At 44.2% G+C, this 17877-nt stretch overlaps 1 protein-coding gene across 1 annotated transcript; it reads left to right on the forward strand.

Annotated features, from left to right (window-relative positions):
- The first annotated feature begins 6036 nt into the window (after nt 1-6036).
- On the forward strand, nt 6037-10353 carry C10H15orf48 (chromosome 10 C15orf48 homolog). The gene is made up of 4 exons (XM_049782519.1): nt 6037-6145; nt 6432-6517; nt 7523-7583; nt 10146-10353. Exons 1-4 carry the CDS (start codon nt 6110-6112, stop codon nt 10212-10214), a joined length of 252 nt encoding a protein of 83 aa, XP_049638476.1. The 5' UTR covers nt 6037-6109; the 3' UTR covers nt 10215-10353.
- Nucleotides 10354-17877: the final 7524 nt, after the last annotated feature.

Consider the following 17877-nt stretch of genomic DNA (forward strand, 5'->3'; position numbering starts at 1 on the left):
GATGGCAGATTCTTTTATTTCTTGTTTGTTTTATTTGGAAATTCTGAGGTGGGGAGAGAAGAGAAAGAGAAACTCATTAAAGAGACAACGCAGGCTTCCTCAAAGGTGGAGAGCCCCAGAATACATTTCAATATTGAAAGTAGGAAAGTAGGGGGCCGGAGAGATAGCATGGAGGTAAGGCGTTTGCCTTTCATGCAGAAGGTCATCGGTTTGAATCCTGGCGTCCCATGTGGTCCCCCGTGCCTGCCAGGAGCAATTTCTGAGCATGGAGCCAGGAGTAACCCCTGAGCACTGCCGGGTGTGACCCAAAAACCACACACACACACACAAAAAGGAAAGTAGAAAGTACACAAATCAAGCAGGGAGATGGCGGGTGATATGCTCTGGCACCATGTACCCAGGCAACAAACGTGTGGAGTACAACTTGGGAACAGTATGTGTATAATATATGTTGATTTTGTAGAGCTAGTGATTTATTTTTTAATTTTTTAATTTATTTTAAAATAATTTTGTATTTACAGAATAGTTTTAAGGATAGTTGAAAGAATAATTGTGTATCCTTAACCCAATTGCATCATTTTTGGGGAAGGGTTTACCCCATGGTGCTCCCATGTGCAGATCATGTACCTCAGTCCTTTGAGCCATCTCCAGTCCCAGTTTCAACATTTTTGTCTTCTGCACACACAAAAACTGTCAGATTTGTCATACAAATTATGCCCCTTTATCTCCTTTATATTTTAGTCTTCATTTGTTCATTTATTAATATTTTTATTTGGGGATCACATCTGGCTGTGCTCAGGAGTTACTTTGTACTCAGGAATCACTCTGGTGGTACTGTGGGGACCAAATGAGATGCCAGGGATCAAACCTGGGTCAGTTGCGTGCAGGACAAACACCCTATCTCTATATTATTGCTTCAAATCTCAAATATTTCTTAAAATTGAAGGTTTTTTGTTTTGTTCTCTTTTGTTTTTGGGTCACACCGGCACCGCTCAGGGGTTCCTCCTGGCTCTATGCTCAGAAATCGCTCCTGGCAGGCAGACCATATGGGATGCCGGGATTCAAACCACCATTCTGCATGCAAGGCAAACACCCTATCTTCATACTATCTCTCCGGCCCCACAATTGACTTTTTTTTGGTAACCACAGCAGTTATAAAATATAGGTAATTTAACTTTGAGACTGTGTTTTTTCATCCAGTGACTTTGATTCATTTTCCAATAGTAATTTTCTCATTACTGAGTCCAGTGTATCATACATTTCATTTCATTGTTAGCTTCTTTTATTTTAAAAGTTTTTTGTCTATTTTTAGGGTCACACCCAGTGGTGTTCAGGGGTTAATCCTGACTGCTCAGAAATTGTTCCTGGCAGGCTTGGGGGACCATATGTGATGCCAGGAATTGAACCCGCATCCATTCCAGGTCGGCCACATGCAAGGCAAATGCCCTACCGCTGTGCTATTGCTGTGGCCCCTTAAAAGTTTCTTAGTCTTTCCTGATCTTGACTTTTTGGGAGGGCGGGGGCCAGAGAACAAGTATCTTCTAGAATAATTGGCTCTAAGTTTGTGTTTTGATGTGATAGATTGAGTTTAGGCATCCCCAGCAGACTACCACATAATAATAAACTTCCTTAGACACTAGCAGTGGATACGAGGAGAACATGACCATTTCACATCATTAGTGATGTAAATTTTGATCACTTGCAAGCAGTATTGGCCAGTTTTTCAACTGACGATTCAAACAACAGTTACCATTTTGCCTTTTTGTGATTTTATTTTTGTTTTTTTTGGGCCACACCCAGTGACAGTGACACTCCTGGCTATGCACTCAGAAATCGCTCCTGGCTTGGGGGACCATATGAGACGCAGGGATCTCGAACCAGGTCCGTGTTAAGCTAGCACTTACAAGGCAGATGCCTTACTCCTTGTGTCACCACTCCGGCCCCCCTTTTGTGATTTTAAAGTAATTTCCTAAATACCCTATTCAGCCTTTCCCTCCCTAGAAACTTGACCAGACCAGGCTCTGGGAGCATAGACCTCAGACAGATCCAGCAGTGAGTTTATTCCAAGCTGTGCTTCAAAAGAAATGCAAGGTGTGATAATAATTAAATTCATAACTATTGAGCACTTAGAAAGTTCCTGATTATGATTGAGGCCAGGACTATTAATTAGTAAAACTTGCTTTGATGGGAATAATTAATAAAAAAAAAACATACTTTTTTTTTTGGTGGGTGCTTAGGGATCACTTCTGGCAGCGGAGGAACCTGAGTTGGTCATGTGCAAGCAACAAGGCAAGGAAGAAGCTTATTTAGTTTACTGGCTCTGGCTCCAAAACTACTTTTTTGTTGGGACCATATCTAGCAGTACTCAGAGATCTCTCTGTCAATGCTTTTAAATCCTTGTACTACCTCTCCAGCCCTCAAAAGATCTAGTAGGCAGAAAATAGAATTAAAATTATCCTAACCAATTGGTGAGAAGGTTAAAAATAAGATTACAGTATAAGCACATATTTTCCTAAGGAATTATGGAGCAGCCATAGGTGATGCTCTTAAGTGTTCTGATTCATTTCTGGCTTTGAAGGGCAGAAGCTGTGCCTGCTACGTGTCTTTCCACAAGCTCGGTGAGCTTAGCCATTAACCAAATAGGACTTAACTCATTGCTGCAAATAGACACGTAAACACATTATAAAGGTACATCTGTAACTGTATACAATTCAATGTGTGAAATGTTCATCTTTTTTATTCTGAACATTTTCAAGCATGTAAAGTGGTATAACAAATTCCCATATACCTAATTATACCTAGGTTGAGTAGACAGTATTTTGATAAATTCCCTGCATTTGTTTTTTGACTGAAGTATTTAAAAGTTCAAACAAATTTAAAAAAAATATTTTCATACACAATCCCTAAAAATAAAAAGGGAGAGTTGCTGTATAAGCATTTCTCCACAGAAGAAATAGAGATGGCCAATTGGTGTATGAAAAGCTATTCCACTGATTGTCAGGGAAATGCAAATTAAAGCAACAATGAGATATTACCTCACATGAGTGAGAAAGGCCCAGTTTATAAAGTCCAGAAACACCCAATGCTGGCAGGGATAGTAAGGAACCTTCATCCATTATACAGCCTCTACGAAAAATAGCGTTGAGAAGTCTCCAAAAATGAAGACTAGAGCTTCCATATGACTCAGCAGTCCCAGTTCTTGGCATCTACTCCAAGAGCATAAAACATAATTCAGATAAATTCCTCCTGTGTTCAATGAATCACTCTTCATAATAACTGAGATGTGAAAGCAATCCAAATGGTCTACACAACATATGAATGGATAGAGAAATTGTGAACAATATGCACTGTGGAATATCACTCAGTTATAAGAAGACAGTCTTGCAGCTCACTACTACTTGCTTCCTAAGGAAGAAGGACAAATACCAAATATGTGGAACATAAACATAGTAAGGGAAAAGACATACCCGGTGATAATTGGACCTAAAGACTGATGGAAGGAGGCTAACACTGGTGCAGTGATAAATGTGTACCTAAAAGACCAACAGTATTGTAAATTTTTTTAATGCTTAAAGGATTCCTACTTTTTCTCATAACCTTAGTTCCATCAACACACCTAACAAAATTAACACTACTCTTAATGTTTTCTCTGAGTTCTTCGTTAAATTAGTCAATTGCTTTTAGTGGGATAGGGTTAGAGTGACTTGTAGATGCTAATCTTTCCGAGTTACTGTGCCCCCCTCCCCACCATTCCCAGAGCCTTGATCACCAGAAAACAGTACTATGTTTTAGAAGAAATTACGTGGAAAAGGCTGGGCTGAGTTTAAATTGACGCCAGCACTGCAATTTGTGTTAATTAAACTACATCTGAGTGTGAGCTACTGTTGGTATGCACCAGTATCAATATGTTAAGATAATTAGTAAGCAAGGAGTAAACATTTTAATTTGGGGATCACATCTTGTCCATAAGATTTCCCTCTCTGTCTCCATCCTCCTCCCAATCCTTCTACCCTTCTGAGAAAAATAACCCTCTTCTAACAAAAATATCTTTTAAAATCCTACAGAAAGAACATTTAAATTGTTATTTGATCTTCTGCAGTACAAACAAAAGAGGATAGTTAATATGGTATTTTCTTTGAAATTTTTAACTGATGTAATCTAACAAATATCCTTAGTGAAGGCTCTACGCTTGTCTTGTGCATGAGAAACTACCTTTATCATCTGCTTTATAGAAAGCCATAAATCAATAATTTATTCAATTATGCTTTGCAAACTTAACCCAGACTCTTACTTCTAAGTCAATCAGATAATCAAGTGCAAAGGCTTGTGCATAAAATTGAAATGGGGTCAGTTGACACTGTTAAAAATAGTGATAACATTTTGACATTACTTCTTAAACTTCAGTTTTAAAATACTTGTGGATAACAGCTTAATCGAAGCTGTTATTCCTTTTTTTTTTTTAATGGTTTTAGGATCACATATGTCGGGGCTACTGGCTCTGCACTCAGAAATCACCCCTGGCAGGCTTGGGGGACCATATGGGATGCCAGAAACCAAATCACCATCAGTCCTGGGTCGGCTGCATGCAAGGCAAAGGCCCTACCGCTGTGCTCTCTCTTTAACTCCTGTTATTCTTTGTGTGTGTGTGTGTGTGTGTGTGTGTGCTCTCTCTTTAACTCCTGTTATTCTTTGTGTGTGTGTGTGTGTGTGTGTGTGTGTGTGTGTGTGTGTGTGTGTGTGTGTGGTTTTTGGGTCACACCCGGCAGTGCTCAGGGGTTACTCCTGGCTCCATGCTCAGAAATTGCTCCTGGCAGGCACAGGGGACCATATGGGATGCCGGGATTCGAACCGATGACCTTCTGCATGAAAGGCAAACGCCTTACCTCCATGCTATCTCTCCGGCCCCAGCCCCTGTTATTCTTAATTAAAGTAGTTAAGAACTAGATGCCAAAGGATACTGATGGTGAGGGCCAGATTTGTTTCTAATCAGACCTCCACTTCTTTCATAAGGTATGACCCTGGCATCTATAAACCAAAATGACACCCTCTCCTTGTAAAAATGTTGAGAAGATTCCAGCAGAGTCTAACTCAGCCTTGGCTTAATGGACTTGCTGTGATTATTTAATATATTTAAAAATGCACTGATGAATTAGTTGGGGAGAGGGTTACACCTGCAGTGCTCAGGGCTTATTTCTGGCTCTATACTCAAGAAACACTTTCGCAAGTGATTAGGGCAACAAAGTAATGCCAGGATCGAACCCAGGTCAGGGCAAGCACTCTACCTTCTGTACTGTCTATCCAGCCCCTTATTAAATTATTTACGAAAATAACTCATTTAAGTATTGCAGCCGCCTTTGCTTTTTGTGCAAGAAGAGGCTTTTTACATAGGGGTGAACTAAAAGGGGGTGGGGTGGTGTCGAAATTCAACCTCAGAGTCAGCTTGGAAACCATTCCAACTGTTCCAATTTTTCCCCCTACCACTGGAGTTTAACTGGAGAACGCCGGGCACCAAATCATTTGAAAAAAATTCACAAAGTAATGTTGTCTCCGTTTAAATGCCAGCTCATATTTTCATATTTTGGAGTTGTTTAAGCCATTGGACCATTTCTACATGCACCTACATACAAACTAGAACTAACCCCGCTGGAATTCTAGGATCCCATTTTTAGTACCTTTCCCCCACCCCACCCCACCCCATTTTAGAATTTTTCAGCAGATAAGACCCATTAGATATCAGGCATTATAACACCGTTAGGTATTACCCTCCATTCCCTTGCAGGCCTGGGTACCACCTGGAGCGCCAACGTCTAAGGCGGCTATGAACCGCGGAGACAGACAGGGGGCGCCCGAGAGCCGAGCACGGGCCGTGCTCCGTCCCTATAAAAGGAGGCGCGTTCTGAGCCGGGCGTTACCTGGCCGCAAGTCGCCACCATCCTCCAGGTGAGCTGGCCTGGACTCAGGCTCAAGGGAGTCAGTATCTGCTGGTTGGAGTCGAATCTGGGGAGTTTGCAGATGTGTCTGGGTGGGTTAAGACTCAATTTTGATTTTGGATTTTTTGTTGTTGTTTCTTGGACTCTAGACTTGGCCTTCTACACTGAATTAGTTCATCATGAACTTTTTGCAAATCCTTACCAAAAAGAAGGAAGTAAGTTTGTAAAGTAATTGGGCATCTTGGTGGGGAAGATGTCAAAATTTTTTTTAAAGATGAGCAGGGGGTTGGGAAAGGGCAGAAATTTGGGGTATTGATGTTGGGAAGGTTGCACTGGTGAAGGGGGGATGTTCTTTTTAGGACTGAAATCCAACTACAATCATGTTTGTAAATGAATATATAAATATAAAATATATTTTATATATGATAAAAATAATAAATATATTATTTATTAAAAATAAAAAGCAACATGAGACTGTTTATCTTCAACTGTTCTGTTTAGATCATCCCCTTGCTGCTGTTTGTAACTGCCGCAGGTTGTGGAGCTGTCTCCATCGCTGTGTACTCTCTCAGAAAGTCTGATGTGATGTAAGTAGCATCATTTGGAAAAATGTCTTTAATAACTTGAATAACTGCCTTGATCTTCGCACCTGTCTAACTCTGAGCTCAGATGTCGGGACTACAAAACATCCTGGTGTCATGAGACTGTTAAACAAATTTTGTTCCTTGTGTGTCAAGTCTTTTATCCACATCCATTACTTTATTTATCCTATAGTAAAGTTTGATTTTTTTTAATTTAAGTTAAAAACTTACTTTGGGGAGTTTGGGGGATATGTTATCAAGCTTAAAATTTTCATTACAATTTTAGTTTATTAGAAAGATTTTTACTTATGGGGCAGCATTGGTAGACATAGTTGCATATCAGTTAAACTAATTTTATTTTTTTTTTGCGGGGGGGGGGGGGGGAATCACACCCAGAAGCGCTCAGGGGTTACTCCTGGCTCTACACTCAGAAATCGCTCCTGGCAGACTCAGGGGACCATATACATGGGATGCTGGGATTCGAACTACCGTCCTTCTGCATGCAAGGCAAACACTCTACCTTCATGTTATCTCTCAGGCCCCAATCTTTTTTTTTTTTTTTCTCTTTCAGTTAAGCTAATATTAGCTCCAGATGTAAGAAAGTAAAATACCAGGTACTTGGGGAGGAGATATACTTCAAAATGGTTTTGACAGGGCAAATGTTGGGAAAGGCTGAATTGTCTGCAGTTCAACCCCTTAGGACAGAGGTCAAGCCAGTCCTCTTGCTATCCCAGAAAGAGGCAAGAACATTGCCACTTGCTCTTGGTCTGGTACTGCCACTGTCTTGTTTCTGGGAACATTTTCCAGTTTAGCCCCATAATGGGAATCCAGATCTCTGCCTTGTGTGTGTGTGTGGGGGGGGGGTCACCAGGTTCCATAATATTGGACTGAACTATAACTCCCTTAGTAAACATCTTAATTTCAGTTAACAGATGCATGCGAAAGTATGTAGATCACGTCTGTCCCAAATGTTCTTATACTTAATACTGAAGGTTTTTGTTTTTTCCCCAGCATTGATCGAAGAAGAAACCCAGAGCCTTGGGAATCTGTGGATCCTAATGTGCCTGCAAAGGTATTGTTAAGTAAAAAATTATTTTCATGGTGCTGTAATAATTACACTTGTGTAGAAGGAAGCTAATCTCCCTGAAATTTCTTAGGATGTAAGCTAGTGATCAGTCAGTGTAATAATTTTTTTTTAAATAACCATTCAAGCAGCCAGGATCTAGTTCAATTAGAATGTCTATGGTACCAATAGAAATCCCTGGTTCAACCCTGGGCACCCCTGGGTTCCCTAACACCTCTGAGAGTGAGCCTGAGTACCCCCAAGTGGGATCCAAAACAAGCAAAGAAAAACAAAGCTGTTAAGTTACTTTTCAGGACTCTGGATGTATCTCAGTTATTGCTCTTTGTAGAGGTGGCACTGGGCTTGATCCAAAACAGCTCAACAAAGTATATTTTAAATGAAAACGTAATTTTTGGGTTTGAGCAATAGTACAGTGTGTAGGGCAATTTTATTGCACACACCTGACCAGGTTTGATCCCCATATGGTCCCCCAAGCCCACCAGGGATAATTCCTGAATGCAGAGTCAGGAGTAACCCCTGAGCATGTGTCCCAGAAATTGGAAGAAAAAAAAAAAGGTAATGTTCATGTAGCCCACATCTGAGCACCATGTCAGCAAAATAGATTTGATATCCTTTACTTTTAGTGGGAAATATGCACTGGTGAAGGGTGTTATACATTGTATGACTGAAAATCATGAACAACTTTGTAACTGTGGGAAAAATAAACACCTGTGTTATGAGTAACCTTGTAAATCACGGTGTTTAAATAAAGTAATTTTTAAAAATAAAAAATTTAATTTTAGTTTTCATAGTTTTGGATATCTATTCAAAGCTTTGGATTTCCAGTTTTCAAGTTTTGGATATCTATTCAAACTCTTCTTGTATTATTTCACTGGTGATCATCAGACAATTTGGTCTCTCTGAGAATCTATAAAATGAAAACAGGGATTTTCCTCACAGTTAAGAGACTAAGGAGATAGAATACAGAGGAAGCTTGGGCTGTAACTAAGCATAAAATCCATGTGTGAGGCCCTGGCTTTGATCCTTGCTTCTACAAACATACACACCTAGTACTTTAGCCCAGTGCCTGCCTTTAGTAAGCAATGAGGTGTCAACTTTTATCATTATTATAATACATTATCTCACCTTACCCATTTATCTAAGATTCATATTAGGTTAATTATGATAAAGAAAAGCTCCTAAAAGCGGGCATTGTGAAAGCATTCTTTAAGCAAAATTAGCTTATAGTCATTTCTTCTTTGAAGACTATTATAAAGATGTTTCCATATTTAAACTCTTGGAATGGCCACATTTTAGGTAATCAGAAAAGCTAATATTTTTTTTTTCTATTGCGGACTTTTCAAGCAGTGCTTAGAGGGCTAGGGGCCATCCTGATAATAAATAAACCTGGGCGGTTCAATGCTCAGGTCCATCAGTACCAGGAGCCATCAAGGCCACAATCAGTGGGGCTTGGGTACTTGGTGTCCTGTACATGCAAGATATGGTATCTTTTCATGAGACTTTAGAGGAAAATTGTTTGATCTAGTCATTTTTTTATGAGTTAAAAATTTTTTTGAGATAGGGATACTCAGTGGTGCTCACAGATTAATCACTGATATACTTTAGGGGCGGGTGGTTCTGAGACCCAAACTTGGGGTTCCTACATGCTTTATGTTCTACCTATTCTGCTACTTCTTCCAGCTCCAGCCTTTTGCAGTCTTTATACTGCCTGCATCTCCCAGGTCCCGGGGTAAAAGGAATTTTGTAAGGATTTCTGAGTGTTTTGTTTACTGTTCTGCTCTTTATATAATTTGTACTTGCAATAAGGAAAGTTAAGAACCTATTCTGTGGGCCGGAGAGATAGCATGGAGGTGTAGGGTGTTTGCCTTGCATGCAGAAGGATGGTGGTTCGAATCCCGGCATTTCATATGGTCCCCCGAGCCTGCCAGGAGCCATTTCTGAGCATAGAACCAGGAGTAACCCTTGAGCACTGCTAGGTGCGACCCCCCCAAAAAAAGAACCTATTATGTACCAAACTTCATGTATTATACAGGCAACACACACTTTTTTAACTTAAAATTCACACAAAACCATAGACCGTTCAGGGACCAGATAGAGAGTATAGGGTTTAAGGTGCTTGCCTTGCATGTGGCCAGCCTTGGTGGCATCACCAGCACCACATACGGTCCTTTAAGCAGCTGTAAGAGTGACCCTTTAATCACAGTCAGGAGCAGACTTGAGTATTGGTAGGTGTGGTCCAAAACAAAAACCAAACAAACACACAAAAACATTCCAGTGTAGAACCTGAAATTGAAAGTGGGGCAAATATATGAAACCTTTCCTTCTCTCTGATTCCTCAAACACTCAAGAGTCCAGTGGCTTTTCAGAAGAAAACAGCGATGCACACCAGCCCCAATTACTGCTTTGGGTATGATGTAGAGATGGAAAAATAATACTTTCTCTAAATGAAAGTTTGGCAAATCTCATAAGAGGGCAAGGAGAAGAAGGACAGATCCTAACCCTCCCTTACCCAAAATTTAATATTATTTATTTTTGCTTTTTTTTTTAAAGCTCCTAACAATAAACCAAGAGTGGAAGCCCATTGAAGAGCTGCAGAAGGTTCGAAGGGCAAGCAGATGAGCAGTTCCCCTTGTCCCAAGGACGTTCTCTAAATTCAGGGAAACATTTCAGGGCAGACTGCAGTATGGACACCAGTATTTGGGAATGTTCCTGCTATATTTTTAAGGCTGGCCGACAGACTCTTAAAAGGAATTACAAGTAGTGCAGCAACAATAGTCTAAAAATAAACATCTGTTTCATTTTCTTGTTGTATATTTGACTTTTGCCCATTGAAATGTTTTAAGTTTACGATGCCTAAATGTTTTTCTCAAAATGTATAAAGATCTGTAAATTAAACTGTCGTCTCTTTAAATACCATTTATGTGCGTTCATATTTTGCTTTTGTTCTTTGGCCTATACCTGGCAGTGCTCAGGGCTTACTCCTAATTCCGCACTCAGGGATCACTCCTAGCAGGGATTGGGGAATCATATAGGGTATTGGGGATTGAGCGCAGGTCTTCAGTGTGCAAGGCAAGTGTCCTACCCACTGAACTATCCTCCAACCCCTATGTAAGCTTACTTAAAAACATGTTATTTCCTCCACTATCATGTGCTGATCAGGATTTGCTCAGTTAACTGGTGCTTACTTAACTGTGGTGCTTGCAGGGACTCACGGGAGGGGAGGACTGGGCAGCTCTCAGTTTCTGGGAAAGCTGCTTTGTATAAGCAAAAACAGGAAAGCTGAGAAACTTGGTTTTCTTTCTCTAGGTCTTCTGTAATTAGGGGAATGTAATGTGTTGGCTCCCTGCTAGCAAACCTGGGGACATGGACCTTGGTGGACAGTGGATGACAAAGCAATGCACAAGCCACTTTCTCAAAGATGCTTTTGCTAAATTCCTTTTACTGACCCCCCACAGTCCTCCCTCACTTCTCACAGATGCCCTTCCAGTGTACCTGAGAAATTCCCTTCTGCCTTCACTCTTCTGGAGCCTTAGGAGTTGTCTGCTACTCCTCATTTACCAGCCTGGTATAGAATTGGCCTCCTGCCTCATAGGGGTGTGTGAGGACCCCAAGAACCCTTAAAAAACTTACAGCTGGGCTAGAGATATAACTCAGAGAGTGGGCCTCTTTCCCAGCATGTACAAGACCTAGGGTTTGATCCCTAAAACAGACTAGAACCCCCAAGCATTAACAGATCTAGGGACCTAGTGGTTCCCTTGAACACCACTCCTTTAAAAACAAACCAACATAGGTTATCCAGAATAGTCATGGGGAAAAATTAAAAAATTAAAAAATAAAAAACAAGTAAAACAAGTACAGCCTCTGAGGTGCGATATCTTTTTTGCCTTTTTTTTTTTTTTTTTTTTTTTGTTATTTGGGTCACACCTGGCAGTGCTCAGGGGTTACTCCTGTCTCTACACTCAGAAATCGTTCCTGGCAGGCTCAGGGGACCATGTGGGATGCCAGGATTCTAACCACAAACCTTCTGCATGCAAGGCAAACACTTTACCTCCATCCTATCTCTCCGGCCTTTTTTGCTTTCTGGGCCGAACCCAACTCAGTTTACTCTAGGCTCTGGGGACCATATAAGTATCAGGGACTGAATCCAGGTCATGCGACTGACCTGGCATGTAAGGTAAGTGCCCTCTCTGCTGTACTACCTCTTCCCCCTACAATTGTATCTTCTCTGGCCATTCTCCTGTGAATTAAGCTGTTTTTCACAGAGTTGTTTGTGGTGTGGGCCACTCATCTGCCCACTCTAGGCAGATGAGAGGAAGTGATGTGGTCACCTCTTTGCCTGTGCACAAACAGAAGACCAGCATTTCCAGCACTGGGAGACCACTAGAAGGGAGAGGAAGTCCAGGGAGGAGGTCAGTGGATTCCACATAAGACCCTTTCTGTCTTTCTGCCCATCCTCAAGTTTCAGGTGGTCAGGCGGTCACACTTCCCCGGGTCACGTATGCTGTGGATACTTGTCCCTGACTCATCACAGGGCTTAAGTGGAAAAACACAACCATATAACTTCACTGTCCCTGAGTAGGAAGTGTGTGGGGCCCAGTGGCTGCCAAGAGTAATAGTCAGAGGGTGGAGCCAGGGGCCTGAGAGAGCAGTGGGTAGGGCTTTTTCCTTGTACACAGCAGACGTGGGTTCAATCCTGTGTTCCCTAAGGCCCACCAGGAGTGATCCCTGAGCACAGAGCCAGGAGAAAGCTCTGAATACAGCTAAGTATGACCCCTCCCTTCCAGAGAAAAAACTCAAAGACCACAGAGGGCGAAGGCTGGAACCATTTCCATGATCTGTGGTACCACCTCACCCAGTTGCCAGTGGGGTCTGCCTGCATGTGGTGTTTTCCAGCCTCTCTTGCCCATGCCAAGTCTGTAGCTCCAGCCCTATCTGGGGTCCCTGTCATCTATCTCCACAGTGACCCACAGATGAAGGCCAGACACCCGCCTTTCTGGAGAAACCCCACCCTCTCCCACAGGAGCCTGGAATTCCCCAGGTCAGGCCTGTGTGACAATTCCTCGGCCACCCATCAATCCCACTGGTAACACCCATGGGGATTCACAGGGGGACGTGACTTCTGCCAGGGGATAGGAGAGCTGTTGGGCTCTACACACAGGACCCAGTGAATGTTCAGGAGAGCCTCTTGCCTCATGGATAACCCTGCTGAGATAGGCCTGTGTGCACCCCAGGCCAATCTCCTTAACCCCTGGGTACTATGGGGGGGGGGGAATCTGCATTTACAAGCTCCCCAGTGTCTGCGGTTGCAGATGAGGCCCAGGACAAACCACAAAAAAGAAAATCCTCATCCAGAGCTTTATATTTGGCAGCCTGCCCGGGTTCAAATCCTGCCTTCCTTCCTCCACTTCCTAGTGCTGCCATAGAAGAATTTCTGCTCCTAGAAACCTCCTGGCTTCTCTGTCAGGTGAGAAAACCAGAAAATTCTTGAACGCAGGCCCTCGTGTGTCTGGGCTGTGGCTGTCCTGTGTCTGGGAATTGCTTTCTGTACACCTGTGACAATCACGACTGAGCAGATGCCTGGGTAGAGCCCTGCAGGATGCCCTGAGAGCTGCTGGGAGTGACCCCAGAGCCTAGAGTAGCCCCTGAGCACTGCCAGGTGTGGCTCAATGCCCTTCCCCTCAAAGACTCCTTCCTGGGTCAGCCTTGACCAAATCCCACATAGTCTGCCTTGATTCTGATGAGCAGTTTATTATCTCCCGTGAGCAGACTCTGGTACTTTCGACTAGGACATTACTGCTGTCACCTGTAGTCCCAGGGATGCGATCAAGTGAGTTCTGGAGTCCAAAAGGGCCTGTGTGTGTGTGTGGGGGGGGGTATTGGTTTGAGGTCCTGCCCAAGAAAAGGATGAGAGGCACCTTACAGCAGCACCTTGGCCATGAGAATAGGAGGAAGTTGTGCAGCAAGAGGTGTGACCCCAGTGGGGAGAGGCTGGGCTGTCAACTCTCAGGCTTCCTCCTGTCACTGATCCTGGGCTGTTTCCTTCTCTCTGGACCTCGGGGCACCCCTCCCTGAGGGGGAGTCCCCTCCCCTGACACACTCTACTCTTTCTTTGACCCTCCCTCAAAGCCTGTTCCCACTTCTGGGGGTGGAGGAGGGAGGCGGGATGGAGAAGCACAAGGAGAATGGGGTTGGCCACCATCCTGAACCCAAAGTTTCATTGTGGTAGGCACTTTTGGGAGGGGGGGAGTGAGGACAGCCTGGCCCAGCCTGCCTTCAGCTACCACCTCTGAGGCTCTGCTTGCTTCCCTCAGGGCTCACTTCATCAGCTACTTCATCATCCTCATCTTTCTCAGCTCCCTCAGCCCTCCCTCAGCCTCAACTATGGGAGTACTCCAGGGGCTCTGTGGACACCCCTAGACTCCAGCTCCTTCACCTGAACTCCTTCACCTCCTTCACCTCCCTCATCTCCATCATCTCATTCATCCCAGCATCCTCACCTCCTTCAATTGTGAGGATGCCCCAGGAAGTCTTGTGCTAGCCTAGGAAATCTGGTGGGTCTCTGTGACTAGTCCCCTTTACCCCCTAGGGGGCTGCTCCAAAAGACAAGCACAGGTTGACTTTTTGGGTGGGTGGACAAGTCTCCCCTTCCCTGCTCCCCTCTGCCACCCTCAGACCTGGCCCCAGCCACTATTCCTTGCAAGCAAAGCTCTGCTTACACTGAGGTTTATTACTTCACCTCCCCCATTTGAAGGATCCCCTTTCCTAGAAGCCCCTGCCTCTCAGAAACATGGGGGTGGGTGGGTGCTAGATTAGGGCATTGGGAGACAAGGGGGGTCTAAAGGGTTTCTAGACTAAGCGGAGTCATCTGGGGACCCAGCACAGTTCCTGCCTTCCTCCCTATGAAAGTACCTGTGAAAGGATCCCCAGGAAGTGGCCAAAGAGATAGCACAGTTTTAGGGCGTTTGCCTTGCATGCGGCTGACGCGGAAGGAACCTGGTTCAATTCGTGGCACTCATCTGGTCCCCAAGCCTTGGGGGGGGGTGATTTCTGAGTGCAGGGTCAGGAGTGGTCCCTGAGCACTGCTGGGTGTGGCCAACAACCAATTAATTAATCAATCAGTCAATCAATCAATAAAGTTTAAAAGCAGGGCCGGAGAGATAGCATGGAGGTTAGGCGTTTGCCTTGCAAGCAGAAGGACAGTAGTTCGAGTCCCGGCATCCCATATGGTCCCCCAAGCCTGCCAGGAGCGATTTCTGAATGTAGAGCCAGGAGTAACCCCTGAACACTGCCGGGTGTGACCCAAAAACCAATAAATAAATAAATAAAGTTAAAAAATAAAATTACTTTAAAAAAATAAAAGAGAAAAGAAAAGATTCCCCAGGAAGGGTGGGAGCCTGAATGAAAGGGTTGCAGCTGAGCTGAGTTAATCTGGGGACTGTGGCTTGTGCTGCAGCCATGCTGGAGGGCAGGGGAAAGGAACTCATATTACCAGTGGGGTCAAGCTAACCCCTGATTGCCCAGGTTGACTCTTCCCCACACACTCCCGAGACACACTTGACCCTTCCTCTCATGAGCCCTGCGGACCACCGGCATCCAGTCTCAGGGAGGATTGATTGCCAGAGTCTTGGTTTGGTCCTTTACCAGCCTTTTCTTGTCTGTCAGCTGGGAAGGATTTAATTGTTTTTGTTTTGGACCCATGCCTCGCAGTACTCAGGATATCAAACAGGGGGTCATCAGTGTGCAAGACAAGAACCCACCTGCTGTGCTATCTTTCTGGTCCTCATTTTATAAATTTTTTTTCAAGCAAAGTTTCCGATGAATGGAAAGGACAGAGCAGGTAGTGACCCTGCAACCAATCCTGAACCTACATATCAGACAGAGCTGGGCCTGTGAAACTCAGACTCCTCCAGCCTGTGTCCCTGGGGACCCATCCAGGAAGCAATGGAGAGATCCAAGAGGAGGAGAAACCTAGAGGCTTAGACACATGTGACAGACCAAAGTAGAGAAACAAGTCTAGACCAGACTGAGGAAACTGTGAGGGTTTGACACAACAAATAGTGTTGGGTTGAATATCTGCTGAATATCTGGACTTCTGTTGGATCCTGTGTTCCAGAGAGGGCTCAGTGGGCACTGCAGTGGCTGCTCTGGTACCCAGAAAAAAATGGCACAGTAGTATGTATTCAATTAAATTGGAGTCAGGAAACAAATAACTGAGAGCTAATCCTATTCACTTGAATACTAGAGGAACCATGTAAGGCTTGGGTATTACCCTCAGGCCATTGGGGAGCCCCTGGGGAAAGACTCTTCAGTATAGTACTCCAGGAAGCTCTTTCTGGCTTCGTCTGGAGAATAGCTGGGCACAAATAGAGTCTCAAAGCAGAGTGGATAGGGAACTTGCCTTGCAGACATCTGACCCAGGTTTGAGCCCAAATCCTGCCAGAAATGATCAGAGCTAGGAGTAAGCCCCTGAGCACTGTCCGGTATGGCCCCTAAACAAAACAAAACAAACAATAAACAAAACCAGAAAAATAAAGAATAGCTGGGGGCTGAGAACCCAGGTGCAGAGAATGGGGATGAGAGGCAGGGCATGCTTGGAAAACTTGAGGAGATGTGCTCTAGGGCTGGAGATAGCGCAGGCATGCACACAGCTGCCTGAGTGTGTGAGGTAAACAAGTCCTGTTGGGGTCCAACCTCAAACACAGCTGAGCGTAGCTCCAGGGTACTCCCAGGTGTGCTCAAAAAACCAAAATGATAATAACAATGGGGCCAAAGAGATAGTATAATGGATAAGGCACTTGCCTTGCACATAACTGACATGGGCTCAATCTCCAACACCACTCGTGACCAGGAGTTGACACCTGGGTATGATGAGAACTGCTGGTTGTGGCCCCCAAACAAACAAGAGACGTGCTTGAGGATGCAGGGAGGGACAGGAAGGAAAGATGGGAATCTGGGCAGGTGGCCAGGCCTTACGCTATGTCAGATTGACTAGTGACGTTAGATGTACCATTTTCTGTTGGATGTACGTTCTGTTATTTGTGCTTGTTTTTTTTTTTTTTTTTGGGGTGGCACATCTGGAGGCTTTCAGGGTTACTCCTGGCAAGATGCTCAAAAATCACTCCTGGCAGGCTCGGGGGACCATATGGGATGCTGGAGATCAAACTCGGGGTGGCCTTTGTGCAAAGCAAATGCCTTACCCTCTGTGCTACCTCTTGGGCCCCAAGGAAATACATTATTTTTCAATAAATACAGCGTCACTGGCAGCTTTTGAAGCATGGGACACAGGAAAGAACAAGTCATTTAATTTGGGGAAGCAAGGCAGAAGTCTGGAAGATGGATTGGGGAGGAGGGCAGAGTGGAGAAGATGAAGGGGACTCCCCTAAGCTGTGAAGTGGCAGGAGAAGGGAGTGATGGTGTCCAGGGTGGCTCTGTATTTTATAGGTGCTATGCTTAAAAGAGAGCCTGCAGGAGCAGCAGATTTGTAGGACCAACTGATGCATTTGGATGCCTGGGCTATAATTAAGTTCAAGACACTGGCATAGCTTTGTGAATTATATTTGTGGGGTGGGAGTGATAGCACAGTGGGTAAGGCCTTGCACATGGCTGGCCCAGGTTTGATCCTTGGCATCCCACATGGTCTGCTGAGCCTTGCCAGGAGAAATCCCTGAGTGCAAAAGCCAGGGATGAGCCCTGAGCATCACCAGGCGTGGTCCTGAAACAAACCAACCCAAAATAGAAGGTTCTGGAAGCTTTGGGTGTGACGTGTAAGGGAAAGACTGTGGAGAAGAGGGCTGGGGAGCTCCTGGGGGGCAAGAAGTGAGTCAGTCAGGAAGTGTTGAGACATACTAGAATCTATGTGTGGTATGGAATCTTCTGACTTCCTCCCATTTGAGAAATAACTCAGATAGAAAAATAAGACAGAAAATATTTTTCTGTCCTGAGAATAAGCAAGACTGGAATGTGGCTGGGCCAGGCCTAATAGCCTGTGAAAGAGAAAGCCACCTTGACTCTCAGTTGAACATCCTGCAGGTCTCAGATCAACAGCAAATAAGGTCCAATGTAAGCCTGGGACTTAGAATGTCTAAAGAATGTCTTCTTTAGGCTTCACAGCAAGAAGAAAAATATGTCCCATTCATCTCCTTGGTTACAAAGGTATAAAAAGTGTGTTGTGTTGTGTGCAGTTAATCTCTCATTAGAAACAGACTCTGGGCCTCCTCTGAGAAACAGATTTCTTGCTCTTTCTTTCCTTTGTGGATCAGGCCAACTTCGCATGGTCTGTGCT

The sequence above is a fragment of the Suncus etruscus genome, chromosome 10 (genome assembly GCF_024139225.1).
Source record: "Suncus etruscus isolate mSunEtr1 chromosome 10, mSunEtr1.pri.cur, whole genome shotgun sequence".
Classification (NCBI taxonomy): domain Eukaryota; kingdom Metazoa; phylum Chordata; class Mammalia; order Eulipotyphla; family Soricidae; genus Suncus; species Suncus etruscus.

What these genes read in the sequence shown, in the direction of transcription:
- C10H15orf48 (XM_049782519.1), top strand. Translation starts at nt 6,110, where the DNA reads ATGAACTTTTTGCAAATCCTTACCAAAAAGAAGGAA. An exon ending in CTCAGAAAGTCTGATGTGAT is followed by an intron (nt 6,518 to 7,522) that starts GTAAGTAGCATC and finishes TTTTTTCCCCAG; the next exon opens with CATTGATCGAAGAAGAAACC. An exon ending in ATCCTAATGTGCCTGCAAAG is followed by an intron (nt 7,584 to 10,145) that starts GTATTGTTAAGT and finishes TTTTTTTTAAAG; the next exon opens with CTCCTAACAATAAACCAAGA.